General features: G+C 41.9%; 1 protein-coding gene across 4 annotated transcripts in view; it reads left to right on the top strand.

Moving 5' to 3' along the window:
• Nucleotides 1-24,370, top strand: part of PIP5K1B (phosphatidylinositol-4-phosphate 5-kinase type 1 beta) — a 241,410-nt gene that overhangs the window by 174,963 nt on the left and 42,077 nt on the right. For all 4 annotated transcript variants that reach the window (XM_077474979.1, XM_077474982.1, XM_077474978.1 and 1 more), the window contains exons 8-13: nucleotides 12,534-12,739; nucleotides 14,407-14,490; nucleotides 14,681-14,729; nucleotides 17,620-17,704; nucleotides 22,349-22,504; nucleotides 24,203-24,347. In XM_077474979.1, the coding sequence (XP_077331105.1) occupies nucleotides 12,534-12,739; nucleotides 14,407-14,490; nucleotides 14,681-14,729; nucleotides 17,620-17,704; nucleotides 22,349-22,504; nucleotides 24,203-24,347 (725 nt within the window). The remainder of the gene's footprint in view (nucleotides 1-12,533; nucleotides 12,740-14,406; nucleotides 14,491-14,680; nucleotides 14,730-17,619; nucleotides 17,705-22,348; nucleotides 22,505-24,202; nucleotides 24,348-24,370) is intronic.

The following is a 24,370-nucleotide window of genomic DNA, read 5'->3' as shown; positions in this document are numbered from 1 at the left end:
AGATGGTGTCAGACGCGCATGGCGGCAACCAGGTAAGGAGTACAAAGACAAATGTGTCATGCCTACAATCAAGCATGGTGGTAGGAGTATCACGGTCTGGGGCTGCATGAGTGCTACAGTTCATTGAGGGAACCATGAATACCAACATGTACTGTGACATACTGAAGCAGAGCACAATTCCCTCCCTTCGGAGACTGGGCCGCATGGCAGTATTCCAAAATGCTAATGACGCCAAACACACCTCCAAGAGGACCACTGCCTTGCTAAAGTAGCTGAGGGACTGGCCACACATGTCTCCAGACCTAAATCCTATTGAGCATCTGTGGGGCATCCTCAAATGGAGGGTGAAGGAGCGCAAGGTCTCTAACATCCACCAGCTCCATAATGTCGCCATGGAGGAGTGAATGAGGACTCCAGTGGCAACCTGTTAAGCTCTGGTGAACTCCATGCCCAAGAAGGTTAAGGCCATGCTGGAAAATAATGGTAGCTACACAAAATATTGATACTTTGGACCCAATTTGGACATTTTCACGTAGGGGTGTACTCACTTTTTTTGCCAGCGGTTTAGACATTAAAGGCTGTGTGTTGAGTTATTTTGAGGGGACAACAAATGTACACCGTTATACAAGCTGTAGACACACTGCTTTTCAATGTAGCAAAGTGTAATTTCTTCAGTATTTTCATATAAAAAGATATAATAAACTATTTACAAAAATGTGAGGGGTGTACTCACTTTTTTGCGATACTGTATATATAAAAGCCATATTTGGTGCTTCTTGAATTTTTAATTATTCCTTTACTGTAAGATTCTAATTCTTTCAGAGACCCATTACTAGGACAGGGAGGAAGGTAAATCTTGTCATTGGGCACAGACAGGAAAAAAGACCTGAGGACATGAAAAGAGGATATGTGGGCATAGACCAGGAGACTGTCGAAGGGGTTAGGCCTAAGAAGCATAGTAGATTGCTTGCTTGGGACAAGACAGGACATTTCTTCTTGTGAATAATAATAAGCTGATGTAGAGGTAGTGAGTTCCTTGATCCATTAAGAGGGTCAGCACCTTTAATCTTAAAGAATAAATAAATAAAGTTTTAATGCAAATTAAAGTGTTACTTTACTCAGTAATATGAAAAGAGTGTGTGATGTCAATATGTCAATGTGATGTCTGAGAACAAGTAAATGTTCTCTCTAGCACAAAAAGACACAACTTAGCATGTGCAGGTCGGCTATCCTGCCTGTGTTAGCTGGCCTTCCCCAGATAGACAGTGAAGGAGGGAAGGATCTATGCATACAGGATAAAACTTTTTTACACAATGCAGAGGATTAATCCCTTAAGTTCCACAGTGAGTATAACAAGCACGCTATGCTGCATATACAGACTGATTTTACCGTTGTGGGTTTAGTAACACTTCAAGGCAATAATGATTTTAAAAAATATAGATTGTTGCATGTAGCATGTTTACAGTCAGAGCTAAATGTAATGCTGAACTCCAGACACCACAAAAACCTTAATTTACATATATCCCTCAATAGCCATAAAAATATATACATGCACTCTGTATGCAGCAAATGCCTCTGCAAACCCTTGTAAGTGACATCATCACTTCCCGCACAGGGGCAACGTTTCACACTGGAATAGTGCTCAGATCTGGACTAAGTACACAAAACACTCCAAGAATACGCATGCCTCTTGTATTTAGACAATAATTGCTTATCTCTTCAGCATTAATCCATGCAAAAGGGGTGTGGCTTAAGATGCAGAAAGAGTGGATTTTGGAAGGTATAGTGCACTAGCTACTCTGCCGATAGGCTCCTGAGAAATATATGTCACCCTGATCTGGTCTGAGGAAGCCTTAAAATATCCATGAGGTAATGTATGCTATAATGCATACACTTGGTGTTAATGTATGGTTACAGTCTTGTGTAAACCAACAACTCGATCAAAATATTTTTTTAATTGTTATACCTGCTAACAAAAGCATGGAGACTAACATCAATCAGCCATAACTTTATTACCATCCACCATAACATTTGATCACCCACCTAATATTGAGTAGGTCCCCCTTTTGCTGCTAAAACAGCCCTGACCCATCAAGGCATGGGCATCACTAGACCTCAGAAGGTATGCTGTCGTATCCTGCACCAATCCTTCAGTAGTAGACCCTTTAAGTCTCCACCATCTTGCCTTCTTCTCATACTGTATCCTGGTGCCATCTCTTCCCGAGGTAAGCAAAACACACACACCTGGCCATCCTTATAATGTAAAAGAAAATATGATCAATCAGACCAGGCCACCTTCCATTGCGTGATTTCGTTTTGATGATCATTTGCCCATTGTGGGGTCACCATTGGCACCCTGACCAGTCTGCAGTTACGTTGCCCCATACGCAACAAGCTGATGCACCTTAAAGCAGTAGTAAACTTGGGCATTTAAGAAAAAAATTCCCCTGCAAGGCAATAGCATAATGTGCTAGTATGCATTGCATACTAGCACATTATGAAATACTTACCTTAGAAAGATTCCTCCAGCGGCATGCTGGCAACGCTGATAGGGCTTCCATCTTCACATGGTTTTCTGGGTTCGCAGGCTCCAGCTGTATGGATGACCGAGCCACGATGACGTCACTCCTGCGCGCGAGTCACGGCCCCGGAACGGAGCTCTGAAGGGACGGCACAGGTATGCCATCCCTTCAGAGTGCATGTGCCAGTGACGTAACTGGCTATATCCCATGTAAAAATCTCCTACAAAGTGCAAGTTTTAGGAGATATTCACTGTACCTACAGATAAGCCTTATTATAGCCTTACCTGTAGGTACAAGTACAAAAGTGGACTTTACTAACACTTTAATGTAATGCATTAATGCATTGACTTTTTAAGCAATTTGAGCTACTTCTATTGGATTGGACTACTTGTCCAATCTTTGCTCCCCATGTGCATCAGTGAGCCTTGGCTGTCCATGACCCTGTCGCCATTTCCCCAGTTTTTCTACCTTTAACCACTTTTGGTAGATCTCAACCACTGCAGACTGGGAGCATCATGTGGTCATAATGTTATGGCTGGTAGGTGTATATTTAGATGTTGCTGTTATTACCTGTGGGACAGATTAATCCATTTATTCTTAACTGGATATCCCTTCAGAAACAGTAATCCAAGCTAGAAGGTTTTTCCAGGCTTGTGATGTATGATTGGCATGTGGGAAAGCGGTAAATTAAATCCAATAAAGACATTTTAAATTGTGCTTTATCAGTACAGATCAAACTAGACAGTAGGTGGTTAATATATACCAAAGCAGCTTTCAGGGATATTTAATTTCCTTTCAGCGCAGTCACATCTGATTGTTCACATTCACCCTTACACCGCATACTAACCCAGACACTGCCAGATTGGGTTTTGAATGGAATCTATTCCTGGTGGGCACATGTGGTTTCTTTATTGCTTGTATAGGCCAATATATATTCTGCCAGTGTACTACAATACCTGACCCCGCAGAGTATTTCTGTTCCATTGTGACAGTAGAGAAGCATACTAATAGCACTGCTCTCACCTGTTTATGGTTTCTAGAAGCAGCTTTGGCCTCTGCAACAAAATAGGGATAACATAAGACCTAGTGTACAATATGGACAGAAGCAGTTATTGGCATCTTAAAGTGGAACTCCATCCAGAGTGTTTTATTCTGTTTTCACTTCAGTGGGCAAGGTTTTTTTTTTTTTTTTTTAGCTGTGTATCCTTTTGGAAACGAATTACACTCCTTTTCTGCCCCAATTGACCTGGGCCTCAGAAAAACAGGGAAAGGAGAGGCAGAGGTATGTGTACAGTTCCTTGGTAACCCTGAATACATCAAAGGAGTCAGGGCCCAATCACATCATTTGTGGATGCTTTGGGAAACGTTGGCCAGTGCGGTCCCAGTGCAAAGACAAAGCAATTTGACTTTTTCCTTAGGTGGCTGCGGTGGTGTGCGTTAAAAAAAATACCACATGCAGTACTTTTTTTTGCACTGCAGCAGGTTGCACCAGAAACCACAGCATCCCGACACTGCTGAGTGAATAGAACTTAATAAAATGTCACTTGTGACGTTTCAATAAAGTTCTAACAGAAACAAAATCAAACAATGCCATGCTCTGGGATTGGTGCTTCTGCACTGTGCCCTCCCGGCACAGTGCAGAAGCACTTAAAGTGTTTTAAAAGGTGTGCTATCTATTAAAATTTAGCAAAGGGACATTTATTTTAAAATAAATATATGACTAATGAGCATAGCAATGTTTTATTTAAGCTTACTGAAATTCTTCTGTAAACTTGTGCACAATGAAGTTGGCCACAGGCTATATATCTACTACAGATTGGACAACACACAAATACATTGATTGGTATATATTGCCTATAGATTACAGGCACAGCATATATTGATTGGTTTGCGCAAAAGTTATAGTGTCTACAAACTATTGTATATATACTGGAATTTTTACTTATTGTTATACTAGTAATGGCAATATTGCGTCAAACAGTCGGACACTAACTGACACGTTTGACATTTGTGGGAACCAGTGACACTAATACAGTGATCAGTGCTAACAATATGCACTGTCACTGTATTAATAACAGGCTGGTAAGGGTTTAAACATCTAGGTTGATCAAAGGGTTAACTGTGTTGCCAGTGTTTTTGTGTAAACTGTGTGCTACTTTTACTAAGGGAAATTATGGATTTTATTCCACAAAATCAACCCCTGTCAGAACAAAGCTCCACCTTGTTTACATAGACAGTGCTCCATTCTGTGTCTCTGCTCGATGATTGGCAGGTGCTGGCGAACATCCAGTTCCCAGGACCCGCAGATCGCCCTCTGCTGTAAGTATTCGCATGGTTACCTACTAGGCGCAAGTGCAGAAACACGTGTATATATATATATATATATATATATATATATATGTATATATACACGTGTGTGTGTGTGTGTGTGTGTATGTATGTGTTTGTGTCATTTTGGGCAGAAGGACCGTCATGTAGCAGTATAGCTGCTATAGGGCAGTCCTTATGCGGTTACATTTTTCATATTGGTTTACTCTATGAAAACCAAAGTAAATGCAATTATCCTGTCTCCGCCCAATATACCAAACTCCCTAGACGCATTTAACCCCTAAGGACTTGTTCACAGGGATTATAGTAGGTACAGATACTGTACCTATTCTTCTAACCCCTATGAGCAAGGCTTTAGGGGTGAAATGCGTATTTACTTTGGTTTTCTTGGAATAAAACAATACAAAGAACATAAGATTTTTGTTGGAAGTGGAAAGTGAATGTAGGAGATGGCACCCTACCAGCTACTGAACGACGAAAGGCAGTTCGGAGTAGTGTTGCAGATTTGAGTATATGTCTACTGTATCTTATTGTGCTTGCTGCATATGTTAAAGTGAAAACTTTGCCCAAAGGTTCTGCCTTTCCTCCTTTCCACCCACCTTTACCATATTTGAAATGTCTTTTTATGGTCGGGGGAGCGGGTACCTGTCAAAATCACCTTCCTAGGCGATCGGAGCGGAATTTCACCCCCACCTCTCCCCACAGCCTCTCCTGTCCCAGGTCCCAGGAGACTGCAGGATCACTCATGGGGCACAGTGAGGCTTATGAATGTGCAGTGGGCAGCCGGCTGTGAAGCTGCAAGGAGTCACAGCTGGCTGCCCACAGTTAAGGTTCTGGCGCCTGGACCTGAAGACCGGCAAAGAGCCGGGTGTTGGATCCTGAGACAGATAAGTGTGAGTGTTTTAAGTCAGCAGCTACAGTATTTGTAGTGCTGACTTTTAAATTTGTTTACAGGGTGAAGAGCCTCTTGAGAATTATTTTATAATGTCAAGAAATGACGAAATTAGCCCCCATTCACAATAGAGTATATGTGAAAAATGCAGAAAAACCTGCAGTTAAAAAAACACTTGAGGCATAAAAGGCGCAAGAGCTTCTTAGCCGTATTGGTCACGTATAGAGCAGCTAAAGAGCGCTGTTTAGAAAATAAATCTGTCAAATTGTATCTTTGCATTAGGTTGTGCTGCTTGATGAATCAAAAATATTGGCACAAAACCCATTTCAAGATATTAGGCTGCTTTCATGTACAGACTTTATGTTTTCCACCCAAATGTAAATGAGGTGGAAATACAGCACTAGCGTCATTTGAATAACAAACATCGGGAACAAATATCAGGAACTCATCCTGAATTTTCATTCTCCAACTGACAGTGCTATAGAAACATGCCTGAGAGTTAGAAGGTAACTGAAATAACATTCACAAGCCAATGATTTTCAGCATGAGCGCACTGTCATCCAGCGTAAGATGGGATTTGGTTGTGAGGACACGATTTAACCCCTTGTTGACCAGTGCCTCATTTACACTAGGTTGATTCCATCTCAAGCAGTTGGCAGCAAAAAAAGTTGTATGTATGTTCAGAAACATTTCATGTGTAGTTAAGGCTGTACACAGTTGGTCAAGCAGTGCCTTAGCCACACCTATGTTTATACAGATCAGCAGACATGTCATGCACACATGAAGATATTTAGTGCGACATACACCCAACCACACTGTGTGGTCTTTTGTTGGAACTGAGCTCTGGACACAAAAACGCTCACCTAAATTTATTCTGCAACAGTCATAAGGGATATACAGTAAACGCACTTTCTGTGCACCAAAGGCCTTTGCAAACCCAGTGACATTGGGGGTTATTTACTAAAGGAAAATCCACTTTGCACTGCAAGTGCACTTGGAAGTAAAGTCGCTGTAGATCCAAGGGGGACATGCAAGGAAAATAAAAAAACAGCATTTTAGCTTGCACATGATTGGATGATAAAATCAGCAGAGCTTATACTTATTTCAGATCTACCCCTTAGATTTAAAGCGACTGGACTTCCAATTGCACTTGCAATGCAAAGTGGATTTGCCTTTCGTAAATAACCCCCATTATGTTGCACAGACCTTGTATGAGCTGTGGGAGGGACCCCGCAGGTCCACTCGTTACAGGCTGCCTGTAGAGAATTATAGGAGGGGGCGGAAACAAGACCAGTCAAAAGGAGAGAGAACAGCACTGACCAGTCATTATTACAGGTGAAGTCTGCATAGAGGCAAAATTTCACTGGATTACTGCACAGCACTGAAAGATATATACAAAGTACACCACAAAAAAGAATGCAGGTCTCTTGTCTTTAGACAATATTTGTTTATTCTGAAGTACTCTATATTGACAAAAGTATTGTGATGCCTGCCTTTACATGCACATGAACTTTAATGGCATCCCAGTCTTAGTCCGCAGGGTTCAATATTGAGTTGGACCACCTTATGCAGCTATAACAGCTTTAACTCATCTGGAAAGGCTGTCCACAAGGTTTTGGAGTGTCTATGGAAATGTTTGACCATTCCTCCAGAAGCAAATTTGTGAGGTCAGGCAATGATGTTGTACGAGAAGGCCTGGCTTACAGTCCCTGCTCTAATTCATCCCAAAGTTGTTCTATCGGGTTGCAACGCAGTCAAGTTCCTCCTCCCTAAGTTCACTCATCCATATCTTTATGGACCTTGCTTTGTGTACTGCATTTTGGAACAGGAAGGGGCCATCCCCAAACTGTTCCCATAAAGTTGGGAGCATGAACTTGTCCAAAATGTCTTGGTATGCTGACGCCTTAAGAGTTGTCTTCACTGGAATGAAGGGGCCAAGCCCAACCCCTGAAAAACAACCCCACACCATAATCCTCCCTCCACCAAAGAATTGGACCAGTGCACAAAGCAAGGTCTATAAAGACATGGATGAGCAAGTTTGGGGAGGAGGAACTAGACTAGCCTGCACAGAGTCCTGACCTCAACCCAGTAGAACCCCTTTTGGATGAATTGGGGTGGGGGCTGTGAGCCAGGCCTTCTTCTCCACATTAGTGCCTGACCTCACAAATGTGTTTTTGGAAGAATGGTCAAACATTCCCATAGACACACTCCTAAACCTTGTGGACAGCCTTCCAAGAAGAGTTGAAGCTGTTATGGTGGGCCAACTCAATATTGAACCCTACGCACTAAGACTGGTATGCCATTATATTTCATGTCTGTGTGAAGACAGGCACCCCAATACTTTTGACAATATAGTGTATATTCTGTCAGCACACACTTTGTATTGTTATTGCAATGTTTATTTTAAAACATAACACTAGGTAAACAACTATACATACAGTTAAAGGAAGTTCACATTTAGCCTAGGTTCACATATATGCAATGTGGGAACCAATTCCAGCGCCGGTTCCTGCATCGCATCTCTCCCGCAGGCAGTTCACACTGCCCTCTGCGAACCGCTGCGGGTTTCAAAACAATGTTAATGACACCCCCAGATTGGTTCACAGATCACAGTGCGAACTGTGAACTCACACAGGAATCGGAATGCATTGGGTGAGAACACCCATGCAATCCGATTCTAGTACGGGGGGGGGGGGGGGTTTACTGCCCTATTTTCCTGTGAATCCAATGTGAGTTCAGCCATACAACTGTATGGCTTAACTTACATTGCACAGATATCACATGCGATGGGGCTCTGCCCACACAGTGAATTATTCATTCACAGAGATCTGTGAATGAAAAAACTACAAGTACCGCCTGCCACTGCAGCAGACAGATTTGTAGTTTGAATGGGCTGCAAGTTTGCTTGTAGTCCATTCATTCTTTCTCTAGCTTTGTAACTCAAAGCCTATATGGGGATACAGGCACAAAGTTAGAGGGAGTGCTGGAGCCCAATGTTGTGCCCATGATCTGCTGATTGTGGGTGCAATGCTTAGGCTCCAGTTAAAAAAACTAAAATATGAAATGCATATTTTTTTACCTGGAATAATTAATAAATACATATGCAAACTATTTTCTGCTTTGCAGTGCTGCATATAGACTGTGCTTCACTGACACTTCTTATAATGTCTATGGGTTTGGTTTACTAATTAAAAAGTAGAGAATGTTCTCTTAACTTAAAGAATACAGTAAAGATGCATTTACAATAATCTGATTATCATAAGCAAGAAAAAAAAAATCACGCTTTCTTTTTTTTTTTCACACAAACTGTTGACCCTCTAACTCTTAACAATCAAGAAAGGCCATAAAGTAGATCTAAAATACCCAGGTCCACTTATTTCATTTCAGTACTTATGGGGTATGAACAAGGATTCCTTATAACGTTCAAAATCTACTGAGACATCAAATAGTTGGAATGTTGGGCCTCATTCACACAGGCGTACTTAACCTCCCTGGCGGTGATCCCGAGTCTGGCTCGGGTTGGGATTTCAGTACCATAAGCGGTAACCCCGAGCCAGACTCGGGATCGCATCGCTGGATACAGGGAGACTGAGGCCGCGTACACACGGGCGGACTGTTCGCCCAACTTTGTCCGCTGAACAGTGTTTCAGCGGACAGTCCGCTCGTGTGTGGGCTTCAGCGGACAGTTTCAGCGGACAGTCTGACGAACAAAGTTTTTCAGAATTTCCGTAAGACTGTCCGCTGAAACTTGGTTTGAGCGGACAGTCCGCTCGTGTGTAGGCTTGTTCGACAAACTAAGTCTCGTGCATGCTCAGAAAGAATTTACACGGCGAAGGTTGCATTGCAGTGTATAGGACGTCGTTTTTCGAGTCTCGTCGTACGCGCCGTTCACGTCATCGCGCACGCTTTCAGCGGACTGTTCGTTCATCGTGTGTGGTCAAGTCCGCTCATGCAAATTTTGAGCGGACTGTTTGTCGGATTGTGTGTACGCGGCCTTACTTACCTTGTCCCCTGGATCCAGCAACGTCCTCCACGCTTTGTGATCGAGCTGTCCTCTGCTTGATTCACACAGTGCCTGACGCAGAGAGAGATGGGCATCTCTCCGGCCTCAATGCCAGGGCCGCGCTGCGCGGCCACTTATATAGGGACAAGGGGCGGTGTCACATGGCTTTATGTCACATGGGTTGGTGTCACATGGTGACCCCGCCCCCCTTACGATGTCATAGTCCCCATGTGACATCAACCCATGTGACCAACCCATGTGACATAAAGCCATGTGACACCGCCCCTTGTCCCTATATAAGTGGCCGCGTCAGGCGCGGCCCCCCCTTCCCCAAGGCACCCCCCATGTTGAGGGCACGCAGCCTGGTACGGCTCAGGAGGGGGGGGGGCGCTCGCTCGCCCCCCTTTCCTGGCCGGCCGGGTAGCGTGCTCGGACAAGGGTCTGTTGTGGACTTGGGGGGGATCCCCACGCCGATTTTTTTCGGCGTTGGGGTTCCCCTTTAAGTCCATACCAGGCGGCGGGGCCAGCGACGTCTCCTTCGCGGGCCCCGCCTACCTGGAGACGCGCTCGAAATGAGCGAACTTTCCTCCGCGTGTGTGGGCGAGTCCGTTCATTTCAAAAGTAGGGCGGATAGTACGGCGGACTTAGTACGCCGTATTAGTCCGCTCAAAAAGTGCCGTGTGTGGGCAAGTAGCCCGTTCGGAAATTCCGACGGACAGTCTGGCGTACTTTTCCGCCAGACTAAGTACGTCATACAGTTTGACCGTGTGTACGCGGCATTAGATTCAGTAGCATGTCCTCCTTTCTATTGGCCAGATATGACCAAATCTGGTAATGATGTGGTGGTTGAGTCTTCTACATTCAACAGTTTTTACATTGGGAGTTAGTGGACCAGAACTGTGAGCCAATTGGGCTGTATTGCACTATTCAGTGTTGGTAGCTTATCTACAGAATGAGACACTAGAGTGAAAAGAGTTATGACTTTAACAGTGTGGTGATGCATCTTTGTCCAGTAAGCAGGCTGGGGCTGGGTTGGTGACCAAGCTGTCTACAGGGTAGACAAGGGTGGTCACTCACCTGACTGTGTGCTTTGACAGAGGTGTTAGGATAACAAGATTTATGACACAGTATTGCAAATGCACCAAATTTCACCTATGTGTATTTCATCAGTGTATTTTACTGTTTGCCTTCAGTTCAGGGGGACTTAAATCTCATGTTTTGTTGCCAAGGCATCACCTTGTTTGCAGTACATTGGGCAGTGTGTTATGGGCATAGGCCTGCACTTGAGGTGTGCCGGGCACTGCCCAGGCTCCCCCCTGTGTTGCACCCCCGCCACAACAGTGCTGCTGGCTTCCCTTCTCTTCCCCTTGGCTGCTGCAGGCGATGTTTGAGTATGGAGAGTGGGGGAAGGGGCTAATCAATATGTAATTTGTCATTTGACCCTTCCTTTTCTGCTAAGGCTGCAGGGAAAGGTGGCATGTGTGTTTCAGCTTTGGGGTGCACACCCTAATGCAATAGGCTGCGCACACCTATGGTTATGGATAAAGTGATTGTCAACAAGAGTTGCTTCATGGCATGGAATTAGAAAGGATCCCAGTGTTCTTTAGTTCTAACACTGTATAAATTCTTCATAAAAGCCTAAAATGGATACATACTCAAATGTTAACATAAATCCTTGTGAATAATTAGCTGGGGTGGATAAACAGTAATAGAAAGGCTGAAAAAAATTGCTTTTTTTACAGTCTCCCTTTATTGCTGGCCACATATGTGAAGGTCTAGGTACTCGTTTAAACCATTTAAGGCAAAGCAATAGTGTTTGTGAATTTCTCTCCTTCCTGTGATACTCTCCTCTCCAGAATCCTGCTACCGCTCTTTCCCCTACCTGAGCTAGCACAACTTACCCAATGGGGCCACTTACAGGGAGGCATGTGATCTCCACCAATGTAAAAACGCTCATGTCTAGCTGATAGTCACTAGGTCCTAGCACAGTCAAATGATGGATAACATGATGTCACTGCTCCCTCTAAACTCCTACACCTTGAATGAACAAGTTGACTGTCTCTTTAAAAAGAAATCCAGCTAGTTCCTCTGGTCCTCCTCTTCAGCAGATTTCCTATAGCCAAGCATCTAGACCTTCACACAGGTGAACATCATTGAACTGAAAGTTAGATATTTTATCCGTGCTACCCCTTTTTTATTTTGTTCATCCCAACAAGACGTTTAATATATGTTTATGTTAACATTTGAGTACAGGTTCACTGTAAAGCAAATTTCCTTACCAAATTTATTTACCACTTGATTGAGTACAAAACGTTCCTCTGTCATTTTTTTTGTTGATAAAAGTCTAAAGAACACTAGTTTAGAAGAAGCACCTGGAAAATGTGGAGTTACATACAGAGGCAAATCTTGAAGGCCTAAGCCTGTTCATGGAAATCAATATGCAAATATGGCGTTGCTGTGCTGATCAGATGACTGCAGTTTACCATATGGTTATTGCATGCAAGAGCAACTACTGTAGCTATGCGCCTTCTTTGTAGCATATTGGTTTTTCCAGCATTAAACACAGGACATGTTTAAGATGTTTAATCGCAAATAGTATACTACATATTTTTCTTGGTCTGTGAACATGTACCAATCTAATATGTTCATTAGCAAAGTATGCCCTGCTAATTATAAAGCAACCGATGACCATTTTGATTAGTCAGGGCTAACACATCTCTTAATATGACTGATTTATTCTGTATGTGCCATGCTATTAATATAAAAAATATATGTCTGTGTTTGACAGGTACTAGAAAGTTTCAAGATCATGGACTACAGTCTACTACTTGGCATTCATGTACTTGACAATACATCCAAAGACAAAGAAGGAGAGACATCTCACTATTCCATAGACAACAAGCGACCGTCAGTACAAAAAGTTCTGTACTCCACTGCTCTGGAATCTATACAAGGACCAGGAAAAGCTGTTGACGCTGTTATTAGTGAGGACACGTGAGTTATATATGAAATTGTTTAAAACTTTGAAAACCTTATTTTAATCAGTTTAACTCTAGAGCAATTTTGTTCATTTTTGCACGTATGTAAAAATATTAATTGTTGTCAATAAACTCCTAGAACATTATATAATATAATGATAGTTGCATTTTTTTATGTAACAAATGAAAAATTGGCTGCACACCATGGCTCATTCCAAAAATACTTTATTGGAGTTTTCCAGTGTGACACCACAGGACACCAACAGGCTGCATGGTAGGTGCATTTCACACACTAAAAATGTGCTTAATCATTAATGATTAATTAAAAATATAAAAGATGATATTGTGTTGAGTAAATAGACACCCAACATGTCAAGTCTTAAAACTTTTGTTCTTTTAATTTATTTTTTTTGCTATCCCAAAAGGGTTAATTAACCCCTGTGTAATAGCATTGACCAGGTGTCCGGTACTCTTTTTGGAGACATAAAGGGTCTAATAGCCCCTCACACCATCTAACCGAGTGCAGATCTGCTTGGTTAGATGTATCCCCTGGTTGAAACCAGAAGTGACTAAATCATCGACTCATCTGGTTTCATTGTTTATATGTGAGATCAAGGCATGGATTTGCCTCGCTCTCCCAAAGTTGTGGTCCCAGGCTCCTGGTAACTGAAGAGCTGGGGAGGCCACCAAACTGGAGGGAGCACTACACTCCCCTTTCGGCTCTGTCAAAGGGATTGGTGGCTAGAGAGCTGCTGTATCACTTTTAATTTCAAGCCGGGGGTCGGCTTAAGAAAACCCATGCAAGCTCATGGCTGCCATCAGCTTGTGATTAAAGGTTTACTCTTTGGATGTACGTAGTATGCCCAAAGTGCTAAACTAGTTAGGCAACAATGCTTCACACAAAAGAGCATTTTTGACAATATTGAATAAGCCACAAATTAAAATTCTTAACTGCAATTTATGAATGGCAAAGCATCAAAAGCTTGTTCAACTATGTTTGTCTTGCAGCCATCTTAGGTTTAAATAACTTTATTTTATGATCACTTGTAACATCACTGTGTTTCCAAGACACACATGGCAGCCAACATATTCCTCTCAGTACATATTTCCTAGAAATCTCCAAACACTATAGCATAAATGTGTACTATGAATAGCTTCTTTACTGATCCAAGTTGCTGGGAAAAGGCAAGATCGCCTTATTCAGTAATATGCCTTCCAACAAAGAAAAGGCAACATTAAGTCATTCAGTGGTGCTAGTTAAAGGAAGACTAGCAGATACTGTAAACATCGGCTGCCTTTAAGTGATAAATACTATATACTTTGCTGCTGGAGAAACATCATGTATATTATACTCATAAACTGTTTTATGGGCACATACTGTATCTGTGGTTGTAATTATGCTGCAATAAAGACTATATCTGTTTATCTATTGAAAGCATGCTAACACAGTATAGTAAATTTTACCTTTTATCATCCATGTTCCTGAGGCACATGATATCTAAAAGTGAATTTAAGAATTAACTGCGGTTGAATAAGGTTAAAAATGTATGTTTATAAAAGTGTATCAATACCTTAGTAGTATACTGTAAAAACCACATATTTGTAAATGTCAAACCAGGATATCTTTGTTTACAATTTACATATAACAGCATGCTGGGCTAATATTTTTTTTACATTTTATAGGATGGGTGGCATTCCTGCGAAAAACCACAGAGGTGAACGGGTACTCCTTTTCATGGGCATCATTGACATTCTGCAGTCCTATAGGTAAGTATAAGAAATTTGAATGGATAGATTTCACACCCTCAACGGCAGTGCCATAACAGTTCTCTTTATCTCCATACTTTTATGTTCCAGTACTCTTCCCTAGTCTTGTACAACAATATCTTATATAAAGAATGGATACAATCTAAAAATGTAATGCTGCTTGTTTTTTTTTTTTTTTTTATGTTTCCAGGTTGATAAAGAAGTTAGAACATTCGTGGAAAGCGTTAGTTTATGATGGGGTAAGTTTTTGTCTATTTGTACAGACGTTTTTCTGATAAACAATTGTCATTTTTTTCCTCCTTATGAATCTACACTAAAGGAAAAACCCTCTGTGTATGGAGGACAAGAGGACGAATGAAAGGTTTGCCTCCTCCATTCATAGAGCGATTCTCATTTGTGAAAGCTATATTACAACTTTCAATGAATGGAGGAAAGGGCAGGCATAGTTGGCATTCTTGACGAGTGCCTGTGACAGGTCCTTCAGCTCTTTGCATGTGGTTTCAGCACATTGGTGCTGCATTTAGGGGTTAAAACAGTTGGTGATGAGGTGACATATTGCTTCCTCCTCATCATCAAATGCCTCTGAAAAGCGATTTGAGAGGTTGCTAGGGGTTCCTTGAGCAATGAGCAATTTCTGCCTCTTCCTATTGACACCAATGATATTTAGCTTTCTGTAAGGAGGTAATTCTTCTCAATGACCACAAGTGTAATGAGCATTCTCCCACTGACCTTCACATTAAAGTTACATGAGTTGTAGATATAGTAATTTTTAGCAGGGGTTCCCAAGGACTCCTCTGTTTTGAAAAATTAGACAAAGGTCAAAATGATGAGCTTTTATTTATTCATTGTAAAAACTTACAAAAATATAAAAAACACTGTTGCTGCAACTGCAGTGTGAGCTGGAGCATGGCTTCAGTTGGGTAGCGTATCTAAATCTGTTAGTACATCTAACATTCCCCTACCCTAGACGGACAATACTGCTGTCCAAAGGTGCCTCTATGCTCATTTAACCAGAGTGGGGGCACTCTAATACAGGAGATGTGTTTCTAACCAGATCACCAGGGGAAAACAGAGGGGAAATGCCTAAAAAAGAAAACAAATGCAGCCACCACATCATCGCTAAGCTGCAATATATTAAATTTTTGGTTTTGGGTTTAATACCACTTTACGGAGCCCATAAACGATCCAGTGCCTGTGGGGTACCTCGTTTCTGCTTTGACAGGTGACATATCTTGAGGAAAGAATAGATCATCCAGCATTGATTTTTCTGGATTACCATTATATTTTGGAGAGATAAGGCCAGTGACAGTGGTTAAAACAAAAAGGAAGCATAGTGAACAGTGGTATAAAAATATGTTTTGAGACATACCACCAGTAAATCAGCCAATCGCTCTCATATGGGTGGGGCTCTGTGACAAAATGGCATATAGTAAAAAAAAAAAAAGAAAGATGCCAGAGGTAGTCTGAATGTGGCATAAACATGCACACCATGCTAGTGTGATTATGAATGTTTAACGATCACTTTATATATAGAATTATTTATTTTGTAGTTGCTGTAGATACTATTCTGTCTATTAGGTCTGCAGTGGCTTATTTTTTATTTATACACCCTTCAAAAACATATGCTAACATTGTGCATGTGTCATTACCTTCTTACCTCATCATCACACATGCTCCAACCTTTGCCTGTGTTTCCTTTAGTGTAAATAGCTGCCTGCCTCATCCTTTTATGTACTCTCATGAGTAATAACCTTCATTAAATCGAATGCTGCAAGGTGAGACGTCATCTTGCCAATAACGCTTTCGGCAGTAAAGTCTGTTTAGATTACTTTGTTTTCAGGGACCAGGGCTTTTTTTGTTTTAGAAAGGTGATGCTATTAATCAACTGGAATCACTCCAAAATGAAAAAGATTTAGATTTGCTAATTACTGTTAAGGATTGTCACTCCCATTCAAATAAACTTCCGTCACATAGAGCCAGATGGATACATGATAACTGTATCTAAAGCCTAGTACACACAATCAGTTTTTTTTTTTTTTCATCCTACCCAGCGGGCTGAACGAAAAAAAAAACTGAAGTGTTTAGGAGGAGATCATGTACTAATAATCTGATGTTAGTACATCCATCTCCCCGCTGAGCTATTGTGTTCTGAATATAATATTATATCAATTCAAGAGGAAATGAGAACAGAGTAAGAGACCTTCATTGTCTGTGTATCTAGGAGAGTCAGGCCGCGTACACACGGGCGGACTGTTCGTCCAACTTTGTCCGCTGAACAGTGTTTCAGCGGACAGTCCGCTCGTGTGTGGGCTTTAGCGGACAGTTTCAGCGGACAGTCTGACGAACAAAGTTTTTCGGAATTTCCGTAAGACTGTCCGCTGAAACTTGGTTTGAGCGGACAGTCCGCCCGTGTGTAGGCTTGTTCGTCAAACTAAGTTCTGCGCATGCTCAGAAAGGATTTACACGCCGAAGGTTGCATTGCAGTGTATAGGACTTCGAATCTCTCGTCCCGTCGTACGTGCCGTTCACGTCATCGCGCAAGTTTTCAGCGGACTGTTCGTTCGTCGTGTGTGGTCAAGTCCGTTCATGCTCATTTTGAGCGGACTGTTTGTCAAACTGTTTGACGAACAAAGTTGGGCGAACAGTCCGCCCGTGTGTACGCGGCCTCAGTTGCAATGGGCAGAGAACATCCAATCCACTATCCAATACACTATAGGTGGAGTGATGTAGGTGGGCTTTGGTAGCTTACAGTGCCTTAAATTGCCCATTAACCATAACATTTTCTATTCAGCAACACAGGTTTGTTTTTAACATGTGAATATATTTCTGTATCTCTCGCTCTGTTTTTCTATTAACACTATTTTTAGCTGTATCCCATAGCTTTAATAGTTACTTCTCTAAGTCATGGGACTTTTTTTTTTGTTGCTTGACAAAATCTTTTTTTTAGTCTGTACACTGGATTTATTTTATAAGACTCTCCCGAGGGAGCCAAGGGAAAATCTTGTATAACAGGATTTGCTATCACAGGAATTTCATTGGGGGAAAAGCGTTCTCATGGGCTTATCAAAGGAATTTGCATTAGCTGGATTTACTGTTTTATAACATAGATGCCTGTTCCTTTCTTTCTAGGACACAGTGTCAGTCCACAGGCCAAGTTTCTATGCAGGCAGGTTTCTGAAGTTTATGAATTCCAAGGTCTTCAAAAGGGCCCAAGGTATGGAACATCAGCGTCATCACTTTTCTTGAAGATGATACCAGAGAATTGCGAGGGAAAAGGTGGTCACATGATTTCATACAAACCAGAACCATCTTTAGACGCAATATCAGAGGTGGATCTTTACTGTACTCATGCATGTGATAATCTATGCTCTCACAACACTGTTAAAATAGTCTGCACCAGAATGGTTCACACCACTAGAATAGCAAACCTTATTTACCAGTTATTGATATACTCTAGGCCAGTGTTTCTCAACTCCAGTCCTCAAGGCGCCCCAACAGGTCATGTTTTTAGTATTTCCATTATTTTGCACAGGTGATTTAATCAGTTTCACTGCCTTAGTAATTACCACAGCTGTTTCATCTGAGGGAAATCCTGAAAACATGACCTGTTGATGCGCCTTGAGGACTGGAGTTGAGAAACACTGCTCTAGGTACAGAAAGGACGGTACCAACACCAAGTCCTTTTCCAGTGACTTTTATTGTACCTGATATAGCCTGCACCCCGTGGAAGAAAACATGCTTTCTTACAATAACTTCTATATCACACATGATCAGGTTTTGTTTTCATGGACTATAAAAATGTATAGTTTAGTTACCTGTACACAATAGTATATTTTTTTTTTCTGAATTGACTGGATTAAAACAAATGGCACTGTCATTTCCAAGTCATATTTGCCAGGTCTGCCAGACTGTGTATGAGCTGGGACTCATTTATATAAGCAGCACTTACCTGGATACTGTCAAGCATAAAAGCTGTTAACCAGCCAAGTTTAACCCCTCCCGCTGCTTCTGTTTTATGCTGGTGCCCTAGGAGGATGGAAGTCTTCTCTCTATTAAATCTATTACTAGCTGTTTTGTTTTCTTTATTTTGTTCTTTAATTCAATCAAGATATCATCTGCATGCTGCTGAGCTGGGTTTTATTTTCAGCTATCAGGATCAGCTAATCCTTGGCGCTGTCTTGGAGGCTGTTCAGACCCTGCTGGGCTGATGAACATGGGGCCTGCCTGGAATGTGTCCTCTAGGCAATGCGATCTGCCAGTGGCGCTTCTCAGACTTTTATTTTCAGTGTTGGTTAGCCAGAGCAATTTCTGGTTTCAGACACATAGAACAGTCTCTAGTGTGACCCAGTCTCGGTGGACTCTAAATTAGTGCACTATTTTTGCTGAGTAACAGGGGCTAATGCATTGTTGGTAACATTGAACACCAATTTTCATTCGCTAAGGTTTTCGAAAAAAAGTCATCTGTCCCCGCTATGGATCCAGGGATATTCCACGTTAATAAAATACTGAGATCTTAAGAGACAGGGGACTCTCAGTGATTCTCACACTTCCAAAAGCTAGGAAATCTACCTCTTGTATGCTCTGCCCTTGTATATAGAAGGCTTATTTTGCATTGTGTGGTAAAGAAAGTTGCATCCAAGTAAGTACTCCATGGGACGAATCCTGCCCTTTTTATAATTAGGCTTGGATCATCATTTGAACCATCAAGGGTCAAATATCAGCTCTTGTATTCCTATTTAAAAGATCACTAGCTTTCCATTTTTTGTTCACAACCTTTGCACATGGTATCTTCAGAGCCTGTGTGATATTAATTTGGTTCTTGTCAGCACTTTTATAAAGATATTCCCCTTTTCCACTTTCATTGACAGAGTTGTGTCCCTCGTTGCCATAACCTCTGCAGGACTTGTGTCTGAGCTGGCAGTCTTATGCCCCATACACACTATAAGAAAATCGGGCAAACATTTTCGTCCGAGGAATGATCGTACGATTTTCTGATAGTGTGTGCACAACTTTCGACAGCCAGTTCCGATATCCTGAATGAAAATTTCTGAAGGGACAAGCGCCAAAAATGTTTGTGTACGGGAACAGAGCGAACTATTTTTGTCCAATTTTCTCATAGTGTGTATGGGGTATTAGCCTGCAAAGAACCCTTTTTGGAATAAGGCAATATTAAAACCCAGAGCCTTATTCCTTCCTAGGGTAGTTTCAGCTTTTCATATCAACCGAGACATTGTTCTTTAATCTTTTGTCCAGCTCAAGTTCTGGATACAGCTCATGCTTTCTGAGTTTACATCTCAGCCACTGCTTGCAGTAGAAGTCTGACTCCCTGTTTCTCATTCCTGATTATCCCTCTATGGGGAACCAGCTACTACTTTTCAGTGGCTCAGACAGGTCATTGCCCAAGCCTATGGCCTTAATCACTTCCGTACTAGCCTGTAATACACCTTCCCTCCAAGCCATTTTTCAGTGTTGTGATGGTTTGACTAACAATTACTCCATCATGCAACACTGTACTCAGATTCATTGTATATGTTTTGTTTTTTTTAGACAGATAGAGGTTTCTTTTGGTGGTATTTAATAACCTATAATAATACTATAGAAAAGAAAAAGACCAAACAATTAAAAAAATCTGTTTCTCTTTTGTGTATGTTCTAAAAAATATTTTTAAAAATGTCAGGACGATACAGAAACTCCCAAAATTACCCCTTTTTGGAAAATAGACATGTCATCTGATCTCATTTTTTGACACACTTTTTTAAAAATGAAGAAACGTGTTGCCATTGAGGGGGTTAAAACATGGAGCTTGGTATATTCGATACATTAAATGTACAAGTCAAATACAGAGGGAGGAGAAGGTGAAGAGGTTAATGTACAGGTCACATACATTAGGACAAGAGAAATGAAAAGTTTAATGTGCACATGTTAAGAATAGGATGAGGGGTTGTAAACGGCACTGCAGAAATAAGCATCCTCCACTTTGCTGTTCAAAAATGTACAGCGGTAAATAAATGGTTAAGGACAAAGTTCCACATTTTCCCTTTCAAAGCACACTCTACTAGATAGGCGAGTGTCTCTTGGGTCTTTTGGCATCAGGCAAACGTTTCCTAAATTTGCAACCTAGTCTTCTGTTCACACATTTTCCAAGTTTTGCCAGGCCTCCTCTGATGCAGTCTTTGGGTGTAAAGTCCTTTAGGCAGCTCTTTGAGCTGCAGATTGCTTCAGTTTTATCCAGTTTGGTGGCCTGTTAGTGTTTCCTTTGCTGTGTTGCCCACCTCTCAATTGGACTACTTTTGGATATCCCAATTGACTCAAATAACTGAATTCCTTGTCTCTTAATGAACAATAAAGAACAAAAAAAACAGTTTTTGAAGTTCATTAACCACTTGCTTACTGGGCACTTAAACCCTCCTCCTGCCCAGACCAATTTTAAGCTTTCAGCACTGTTGCCTATTGCTAGGTGGCACTGATGGGTGGCACTGTGAGCACTGATGAGTGGCGCTGGTGGGCACTGGTAGGCGGCACTGTTGCCTATTGCTAGGTGGCACTGGCAGGGGGCACAGGTGGGCACTTAGGATCTGGCGGCAGCTCGCCATGATCTGGACTGTCCCTCTCACAGCTCCGGTGATAGGCTTTTTTTATTCTCCTCACACTGTCAGCGCGAGGAGAAAAAATAGCCGATTACCAGTTCTGTTGACATCACATGATCAGCTTGCATTGGCTGACAGCTGATCATGTGGTAAGGGGCGGGATCGACCCCTTACTCCAATTGGTGATCCAGCGAGTCTCATAGACTCACAGAGCACGCCACGCGCACCCTGCAGGGGGCACGCAGGCCGTTCGGGCACGGGAGGACGTCAATAGACGTACTCCCAGCAAAGCAGTTTCGTACTGTAGCTGTCATTCGGCTATAGCACGGATCTGAAGTAGTTAAAAGACACAGGTCCCACCCATCTTTGTTCTGTTTGCTTTTTCTACAAATCTGAAGCATGCTGGGAACGGGAGAGAGGTTATACTTGGTAGGCCATGCTTTTTTTGTATTCCAGTGACCAAATTCTACTGTAGGTGGCAGAATAACCCAACTCTTTCAGATTTACTTATTCCTAATAAACTGTTCAGAAAAGTCCAAACACCCTCAAAAATGTGGAATATGAAAAATCCTCCAATCTGTGTCACTGCACCATGTTACATAGTTACATAGTAGGCGATGTTGAAAAAAGACACAAGTCCATCAAGTCCAACCTATGTGTGTGATTATATGTCAGTATTACATTGTATATCCCTGTATGTTGTGCTCAATAGGTGTGTTGGTAAGGAATTCCACATCTTTTCCGCTCTTACAGTAAAGAATCCTCTACGTAGCTTAAGGTTACACCCGTTGGACCCTTCATCTATGAAAATTCTACTTACCAGATTGTATGTCCTCCAAATTATAGCCAGGTATTTTCAGGCATGTGTGAATAATCCCCTTAGGACATGTCATCCAATTCAGAAAAAAGCATTCCCAAATTACTGTATTGCTGTTAAATTTCCAGCCTAGCAATTTTACAACTCAGAATAGAAACAAAAGACTCCTCTGTTTTATTAAAACTCAGAATTTATACTTAAAAGGACAAACTCACGTTGCCATTGTATGTGAGTGTTAGAACTGCAATCCCACCAATAAAATGCCTACCTTCTCAGTCAGCAGAATACCAGCTGTCAGTGTGCAGCTGATAAGGCCCATTCCACTAGTTTCATCTCACGACTTCTATGTCTGTTTCTTCTGTTTTGTTTTGAGTGGCAAACTGGTTTAATTTATCTATAGGAAACTAGCTGCACAGCATCAACCTATTGACACACATTTACACTTATTTTGCAGCTTTAAGGTCTTCGCCTTCCAAACGACGGTGCAATTCCATCCCAGCTTTGAAGTCTTCATCGCAGGAGATACTGTCTCCGAGCAATCAAGAATGGTCAGAAGAGAAAAACATAAAATTAGCAGAGGGTCAGAGCTTCACCAGTCTGGATGAAGAAGGTAAGAAGCACTGAAATACACAAGGTAGAGAAATCTGAAGCAAAAAAGGGAGCCGTCCGTTCATTCTGATAACGTCTATGTAAACCTGGCCATAGACATGAGATAGCAGTCAAACATCAAAATAGGAAAGTGTGCAGAAACTAGGAACACCAACTACATTTTGGGGAAATAATAGTAATCTGGTAGTAAAATCCAAAGCAGCAACATATTCCCCTGAGTATAATGCCCCATACACACGAGCGGACATTCTGACAACAAAATCCATGGAGTTTTTCCGACGGATGTTGGCTCAAACTTGCATTGCATACACACGGTCACACAAATCTTGTCTGAAATTCCGAACGTCAAGAACACGGTGACGTACAAGACGTACGATAGGACGAGAAAAATTAAGTTCAGTAGCCAGTGCGTCTCTTCTGCTTGATTCCGAGCATGCGTGGAACTTTGTGCGTCGGAATTGGGTAGACACGATCGGAATTTACGAACGGATTTTGTTGTCGGAAAATTTGAGATCCAGATCTCAAATTTTGTGTGGCGGAAATTTTGATGGAAAATGTCAGATGGAGCCTACACATGGTCAGAATTTCTGACAACAAGCTCCCAACGAACATTTTCCGTCAGAAAATCCGACCGTGTGTACGGGGCATAAGAGTACAGGATGTTGCATGTTATCCATAGACGTATCAATAGTCCATCTAGTTCAACCAAAAGCTGCTGGATTGAGTGCCATACTTCATATTCCAAGGTTACCTTTACAGTAAGAAATGAATTGCGTTTGTCAGTCTGCACCTTTTGACAGTACTTTATCTGATTAAATACAGTACAAGGTTGGAAACCAGAGCAGCAACATACTGTATGACTGTGGCAATATATGATTAAGCCACCTCACTGAATGTCTGTGCACATTGCTGTTCCATCAGTGCCTTTTGTCTGTTTTGTTTATCACCTTTTTGTTTTTTCACTTTTAAAATTTTAATGTTTTTTTAAAGGTTTTTAAAGGTTTTCCCCACCCCAAAAACCACCACATATCTAAAAAAGCATTGTGGATTTGTGCCTATTCTGACACATTGTCAGGAGTGAGCAGAATATTGAAGTATCTGCTTGATACTCAGTGGCATATGGCCAGGAATAGTATACTATTTTAAAGCAATTTATTGACTCAAAGACAGCAGTGGGAGCCGTTGTCAAGCACAGCCAGTGAGGAGGGAGCCAGGGCGGGGCCGAGCCCTGCTCTGTGTGTCTTATGGACACAAAGAGCGTGGCTAGTGAGAAAGCATGCACAAGTGCCCCCATAGCAAGCGGCTTGCTATGGGGGCACTAGACGAGGGGAGGGCTGGTGGGGGACCTGAGAAGAGGAGGATTTGGGCTACTCTGTGCAATACCATTGAAAGCACTGCAAAACAGGAGTTTTAACCCCTTTTATTGTGGTCGAAAAGCACCGCTTAAACAGTGCTAAAGCACCGCTAAAACTAGCAGCGCTTTAGTGCTGATGCAGTCACGGCCCACGTGTAAAAGGGGTCTTAATATAATTTTAAAAAATGGTCCTTGTGGATCAGTTGAAATTTATGAATAACTGATTTCTGCAACTCAGCCAGATGACAGTCAGCCTCAAGTCAATGAATATTTTTATGAATCACATGTACTGTATTCACGACTTCAAGGTATGTTTGTGTTCTCATACCTTTTTGTTTTCTCCAGCATTAAATTCAAGGCATCGGCCTGACCTTGTGCCAAGCACCCCTTTCTTGTTTGAAGCTGCTTCCTTAGCAACAACTATATCCACTTCCTCGTTATTTGCCGATGATCAGTATCACCATGAAGATACGATTCGCTATTCCAGCAGGTATACAAACATGTTTGATATCC

Source organism: Lithobates pipiens, unplaced genomic scaffold (genome assembly GCF_037356315.1).
Source record: "Lithobates pipiens isolate NorthernLeopardFrog02 unplaced genomic scaffold, aLitPip1_a1.2 Scaffold_13, whole genome shotgun sequence".
Taxonomy (NCBI): domain Eukaryota; kingdom Metazoa; phylum Chordata; class Amphibia; order Anura; family Ranidae; genus Lithobates; species Lithobates pipiens.
This window is presented reverse-complemented; position numbering and strand designations above follow the sequence as displayed.